Source organism: Talpa occidentalis, unplaced genomic scaffold (assembly GCF_014898055.3).
Source record: "Talpa occidentalis isolate TD23 unplaced genomic scaffold, MPIMG_talOcc4v2.1 talOcc4.9, whole genome shotgun sequence".
NCBI classification, from domain to species: Eukaryota; Metazoa; Chordata; class Mammalia; order Eulipotyphla; family Talpidae; genus Talpa; species Talpa occidentalis.
This window is the reverse complement of record NW_023605305.1, coordinates 116312257-116319233: the sequence shown is the minus strand read 5'-3', so window position 1 is coordinate 116319233 and position 6977 is coordinate 116312257. Positions and strand designations below refer to the sequence as shown.

Below are 6977 nucleotides of genomic sequence, written 5' to 3'. Positions count from 1 at the left end.
ACCGAGGAGGCCGCCCTGTGGCTACCGGCAGGCTGGCGGCGTGAGAAGCCAGCGGCCACCCGCCCCCCCACCCCCCCCCACAAGCATCTCTGTCAAACACTTCCAGCTGCGCGACAGCGCGTGGCCACGCCGCCCCAACCAAGGGCCCCACAGCGCCTCGTCCTCGTCCAAGCCCCCGGGGCCACCCAGCGCGCCAGGCCCCTGGAAACAGGCCCGTCTCGGCCAAGCAGCTCCCTCCTTGCTCAGCCAGCTCTCAGGCCAGGCACCAAGCTCATTTTTGAATACGTCCTTCATCAGGCCTTTGTACCAGAACAGGAAAAATTCTACCCCTTTGGGAAAGCATTGCCGCCGTTCCCAGCCAGAACATCCTCGCCAAGCGTAACCCGTGTTCAAGAGCCATCTGCTTGAGTGAGACAGGAAGCCGCGGAGGGGGGTGTTTTCGATAATCCCCCAGCTCTGCCGGCCCAGGCCGCCGGGGGAGAGGCGTGCTGCTTGCTGCCAGCTGCAGCCCCAGCCCAGCCCTCCGACTCCTGTACAATGCACCCCGGAGAACAAGGGCCGAACCCTGGGGGGACAGGCCACCCCTCCGCACACACCCACGTCCCGGCCTGAAAAAGAGCCCACGGCGAGGTGTGAACAGCCCAGGCACCCCGAGCAGCCGGGCGGGAGGGGCCAGCGAACCTGGCCTCAGAGCAGCCTGCTGCGCCCCAGTCAACAGCACACAACAGGGGTGCGGCCACAACACCCCGACAAAGGCCTCTTTCAGGGCCCAAAGCCACTCTCTACCCTGTGTGGGGAGCCCTGCCCCCCGTTTTGTGGGTCTGTTTCCAGCCCCTGGGGAGACGTGGTCTGCAGGTCCCCCAAGGTGACAGAACTCGGGCGCGCTCGCCCAGCCCCAGGCCCCCAGGAGGGCGCTGTCCTCCTGCTCCCCAGCGCGGCCACTTGCCCCAGGGAATAAGCACCCTGCTCCCCCAGCCCCACGAGACCCTTCACAGGGCAGACGACTGCGCTGTCGGAACGCAGCCCGAGCACACAGCGTCGCCTCCCGGCTCCCCACCAGAAAAACGACACCGATTAAGCATAATTATTAGGACTTAATAGAGTCATTTTTCTGTCTCGGTGCCACTTACTAGCTCAAGCCCCACCTTTCTCTTCCCTAAACTGAGACTCAGCAGCGAGTCAGAGGTGTCCAGCGGCTGGTCTCATTACACGTGCAGGACCAGCCTCGTTACACGGACACCGAGTGCACATCCAGGGAGGTGCACGCTGAGCAGCAGCCCTGGGGAGAAAAGGCTCAGGGACAGGAACAATAACAAGCCAGGCCAAGGTTGCTGAGCAACCGGGTGGGGGCGGGCAGAGCTGGGCTGGAGGGCGGGAGGCAGGGACCGCCTGGGAGAGCAGGGACAGGGCCCAGGAGCGCTGGACCGATGGTGGCGTCTCCGCGCTGGCCCAGGCGCTGGGGAGGGGCGCATGCATTAGAAACGAGCAGACCGGGGCCTAGGGACGTGCCAGCCCACGCCCGCACACACGCACACACACGCACATTCTTCCATGGGGAGCATCCATCGTGCTGGCTCTGATTAGGAAGCCCCCTGAGGGCTGCACGGAGGAGGGTGGGCGATGGGGGTGTGAGGTGCATCCTGCCGGCCCGCGCTCACTGTCCTTCCTCCTCCTCTCCTGCTCCTCCCAGGACAAGACCAGCGCACTGAGCCTCAGCAACGTGGCCGGCGTGTTCTACATCCTGATCGGAGGCCTCGGGCTGGCCATGCTGGTCGCCTTAATCGAGTTCTGCTACAAATCCCGGAGCGAATCCAAGCGGATGAAGGTGGCATCGTCTTCCCAGGCTGTCATGGCGGGCCCCGGGGGTCCTGGGGCTAGGAGGGGGGGAGGGGAGCTGGGGTCAGCCCCAGGTGGGGCTGAACAAAGTGATGGGGGGGCACCTTGGGAGGAAGGGGGATGGGCCCCAGGGCCTGCAGCTCCGCCAGAGGCCGCGTGGCCAGGTCACGGTTGGGGCTGAGCAGACAGAACAGAGTGAGGCAGGAACGTCTGCCCCAAGGCCAGATTCTCTCTGCCACTGACTTAACAGAGGTATAGCTCCCACGCGAGGGGAGGGGATTTGACCCTCTGCTCTGTGACCACCTTGCTGCACTCAGGGCTGGGTCTCTTCTCAGTCACCACATCGAGAAGTGACTTTGGCAAAGAAGAGCGTGCATAGAGCAGGGTGAGCAAACCAGATGGGGGACCCCATGACAGCAAACCCAGCGAAGGCAGCTGGGGAAGAGGGGGTGGGGAAGACGCGGGCGCTGTCTGCAGAAGCAGGAAGGCTGCTGGTGGAGAGGAAGGGACTAGTGCTCCTGGCTTCCAAAGTGACTGAGGAGCCACCAACAGGCCCTGTGCACGCTCCAGGGAGATGTGCTTGCGAACAGGGCTCCCCACGCCAGGGTGGGCTGTGTGGCAGGTACTGAGCACCTTCCCTGAGGCCCGTGGTGGCAGCTGGCAGGGTGCAGACCCCAGTGTCCAAGGTGGCTGAAGCAGCCGCCATGGCCCCGCATTCGTCACTGACCTTCCGCAGGAGAAGACTCGAGCAGCAACAGTCATGCTGCAAGCAGCGCATGCGCGAGGTGTGGCCCGCGACGCCCGCGCTGTGCAGACAGCAGGACCCTGAGCCGGCGGGGAGGCCGGGCTCCGGGAAGAGACAGGGGTGGGGGCAAAGCCGGGATCGACCAGGTTCTGACGGGGCAGGCAGCGTTTGCTCTCCAGGAAGGCGCCCCGAAGCCCCTCTCAGTGGGCCCAGCCACCCCCTTTCATTGCCCGTCCCTGCCTTGGCCCTCATGCCCCCTGGGCCCCATGGGGAGACATCGCCGGCCCAGGCATCTCCAGCTGGAAACTGCATTCAGTTCTGTGCCCGGGAGTGGTAGGGGTGGGGCCTTTGGTGCCAGCGTCTGGACTCCGGCATGACAACCCCAGTCTGCCTCGCCTTCAGGCAATCTGGTCTCCATACCTAAACACCCCGCCCAGGCCACCCGCCATGAGCCTACCCGCAGGCCAGTCCCTCGGCCCCTCGCCTGCCCCACGGGCCCACGTCAAGGCCTCCTTCCAAGACTGGAGCAGAAAGCCATGAAGGAAAGGAAGGGCGGGTGGCCGGGAACCTGGAAACCCTCCTTCCCACCTTGGCCAGCTCCCCGGCGTGTCCTCGCAGAAGGACAAAGCACAGCACAGGCATGGACACAGGCCTGCATGCGGGCTCCAGGCCTGGCGAGTCTCTGGGGTGACGCAGGCGGACTCCCCAGCCCGCCCAAGGCGCAGGCCTAGAGGGTCTGCTCGTGCCTTCCGGCGTGAGGAAAGGCCGCTCGGAGCGCGGAGGGGCGGGGGGCGCAGCCAGCTACAAGCTTTACAATGCCTGGACCCCCACTATGGGCCGTGGCTCCGGCCTGGGCCCCACATCCGCCCGGCGCACACCCCAGTGCCAGGGCAGCCCTGAGCTCCCACGGAGGCCGTTTCAGGTCAGACCAGAGCCCCAGAGCACCTCGGAGTCAGCGCAGCCCCGCAGGCACTGACACCCTCCCTCACAGCAAGGGCTAGGCTCGAAGGCCGGCGACACCCCCTCCCGACGGGCATGTGGCGCTGACCCCCAGACGCCCGCTCCTTGCAAACCAGCCTCAGGACTGGTGGAGGGGCTGCCACCCTGGGCCACGTAGCTCCTGCTGGCCCAGTGCTGGCCCCGCCTCTGCTACACCAGGGGAAGCAGCGACTTGGAGGGGACATTACGGCAGGCGAGCCCCCCGAGAAACAAGGTGCCCGATGATCTGGGTGAGCTTGAAGCCCTCTTTCTTAATTAAAGGGTATGCATGATAGGGAAAAATCATAAAAAATAGCGAGAGACACGTTCTAAGTGGCCCTGTGATGTCGCAGGCACCAGCCTCCCGCACATCAAGACATCACTGTCTGCTCGGCGGGAACAAGTGTCCACGCCTGGTTTGCCCTGCAGAGCATCCTGGTGACACCTGTTTGGCCTTGACGTAGAGGATTCCCCGGGCCGGCTCCAGCCACACCCATGCCCCCCATGGGGGCCTGCGGGGGGGGGGGGGTGAGAGCCACCACCAGTGTGGGTGGGCAACCAGATGGGGCAGATCTGTCTGACTGTAGATTTGAAAAAGAAAATGTTGAAAACCCTAGTCCGCGTCGCCAGCAGCAGGACACGCCTGGCAGAGCGCGGGTGGGGCAAGGCCCTGCTTCCACCTCTCTGGCCACAGCGGTCGGCCGACTCCGCATCCGCTGAGCCAGAGCAACACGCAAAGTGCAAGTTCATAGGCATTTTGAGTTCAAGGCTCTGGGGCGGCTGACTTTCCTTAAAGAAATTCAGGAAGACTGTACTGCAGCTGAGAATGGGGCTGTGCCCCCACTCAGCCCTCCTCCAGGCAAAGCGTGCACAGAGGAGCAGCTGCATGGGTAGACTGGAGCAGGGTGAGGGCAAGCTGGCGGGGCAGTCTGGGGTGGCTTCCAGGAGGAGGTGAGGATGAGCCTCGAAGGCTGCGTGGGGCTGGTCTTAGAGAAAGAAACCTCCCGGGTCCTTGAGAACGCTCCTATATGTTGATTCCCACCAAGAAGCCAAGCCCACCTCATGCCTCCCAGGAGCATTTCTTGCTGGAAGCTAGAGGCAGTGTGCTTGCATTCCCTCTCAGGAAGTTTCTTCCTGCAAGGAGGTGCTTCCTCCTGCCCAACAGGATGGCTCTGGCCCCGCTTGCTGTCTTGCACGTTCACCTAACACAGCCAGTCAGATCGGGGAGCCTCAGCATAGTTCCATCGGCCTTCCGTGACCAGAGGAGCAGGTCACCCGGGCTGGGAAGCGTGGACCAGCCATGACCTCTGACCTCATGCCCCGCTGTCGGCTCATGCCCCTTTCCCGAACACACTCTGCCAACTGCATCACTCAAACGCCCCCCTACTGGCTGCTGTAACACACACCCCCCTAACACTGTTAAACGCATCTCAAATCAGATTCCGTGCAGTGGCACGGTGCTGGAGAACGGAAGTCTATCACTGCAGGTAATCAGACTTACAAGCGTGGGTGCTGGCAGATCTGGAGAGGTGAGGCGAGGGGCCCAGGGCCACACAGCTCACTAAGAATCAGAGCAAACACCCACGTCTCCTTCGGCCCATGCCCATGGCTGCGTGTTGCCACATTTATCACCATCCTCAGGATGGAGCAAACAGTCCTCCTTTCGGCACCACAGGCTAAGAACACAGAAGAGCACCCAGGTCAGACAGCCCGGCCAGCAGGGAGCACACACCCAGAGGAGGGACCGGCAGAGCCGCCCGCGAGCTCCTGGGGTCCAGATTAGCGGCTCAGGAAGGGGGGGCTGGGGGGCCTGGGGGGGTGCCGGGTCGCGTCTGAGGTCCCTGCTGACTCATGCTCCTCGCCAGTCACTGCCAAGGGCCCGGGGAAGAACCCCCGGTCCTCCTGAAAAGGGTTTCTGTTTGATCCCGCAGCAATCCATCAACGAAGCCATACGGACGTCCACGCTGCCCCGAAACAGCGGGGCGGGAGCCAGCGGCGGCGGGAGCGGCGAGAACGGCCGCGTGGTCAGCCACGATTTCCCCAAGTCCATGCAATCCATCCCCTGCATGAGCCACAGCTCGGGGGTGCCCTTGGGAGCCACGGGATTGTAACCGCAGCCGACGGAGCCCCTCGGGGAGCAGACTCGGGCTCCCCCCACCCCAGACCCTTCAGTGCCAAAAACAATACAAAAGAAACGCGACACCACCCACCGCGACCGCGAGGAGGACTCTGCGACCTTCCTGCAGAACCGAAACCCTTTTGCTGCCCTTTTTCGTTTTCTGACGCCCCTTCGCCCTTTCTGTTTGCTAAGAGGGGGTGCTAAGGAGCCCCGTGCTGCCGCCGGGGCCCCTCGAGGGCGGAGCTGCTGGGCCGCTCTCCCCGCTCCTGCTGCGCGGTGTCTTAGTGCGTGCGTGTTTTTCTTGCTGGTAGCCACGTCCGCCGGCCCCCTCCTCCTGCTGCTCATCCCAGCTCCCTCCTCATCGCTCCCCAGTTTCCAGGTTGCACACTCCAGAGTCCTCCCACCACTCAAGCAAGACACAGGAGACGGCGGCCTTCTCAGCCGAGCCCACGCGGTGTCTGTCCCCTGGCTTGGCCCCGCGCGCCGGCTTAGTTGTGAAGTCACACGGAAGGCGAAGCCCTGGGGCCAGGGTGGGGGGCGGACAAAGGTGGGGCAGCCACGAGGCTCGAGCAAGTTTCCTTTCCCGGGTCAGAACCGCAGGCGGAACCAAGGGTTTATCTGGTGCCTGTTCCGAGAGGCAGGTCCCGGGCCAAAAGCCCAAGGACCACCTGGCGGCCGGAGCGCAGCAACGTGCGGGCGGCTCTCGCCAGGACCCTCAACACCCACGTCCAGGCGTCCCAGCGGGAGGGGCCTCTCGGGGCCTCTGCTGCCCCCCCCCAGGCTAGCGGGGGGGAGACGGGAGAGTTTAGGAAGAGAGAGCGCCACCACAGCCCGCTCAGCAGACCTTCCCGAGGTGCGCCCCGTCCTGGGGTTGGGACGCCAACCGGGAAGCCGAGGGTGGTGGAGGCACAGGGCTGGGCTGAGACGTCCGACTCGCGGTGCCGTCTGTGTCAGCCTGCGGCCACGAGGCCTGTCTCACTGCCAAGTGAAAGCCCCGTTGGAGTGATCTGGGGAGGATGGGGAGGATGAGGCTGAGGATGACTCGGGGGGACCTTGCAGCCCCTGCCCCCGACTCGGATCCTGGGCCAGGCTGAGCTCCGGAAAGACTGGAGACATGACAGGCGTGGGCAGGGGCGTCCGGGCGGAGGGCGCCCTGGACCCAGCCCCAGGGCCGTGGGGTGTGGCCCGGTGCGTGCCCGTCAGAGCGCCCCCTATCCCCAGCCTCTGGCTGGGCCCCTCACCCCCTCAGTCCTGTCTCCACTGCTGGGGTCCCCACCAGCCACTGACAGATGGAGGCCG

The 6977-nt window shown here is 64.6% G+C and overlaps 1 protein-coding gene across 2 annotated transcripts in view; it reads left to right on the top strand.

Moving 5' to 3' along the window:
- GRIA1 (glutamate ionotropic receptor AMPA type subunit 1) overlaps positions 1-6702 on the top strand; it is a 122335-nt gene extending 115633 nt beyond the window's left edge. For both annotated transcript variants that reach the window (XM_037501273.1, XM_037501274.1), the window contains exons 15-16: positions 1691-1825; positions 5470-6702. In XM_037501273.1, the coding sequence (XP_037357170.1) occupies positions 1691-1825; positions 5470-5670 (336 nt within the window). In that variant the 3' untranslated portion in view covers positions 5671-6702. The remainder of the gene's footprint in view (positions 1-1690; positions 1826-5469) is intronic.
- The last annotated feature ends 275 nt before the right edge of the window (positions 6703-6977 follow it).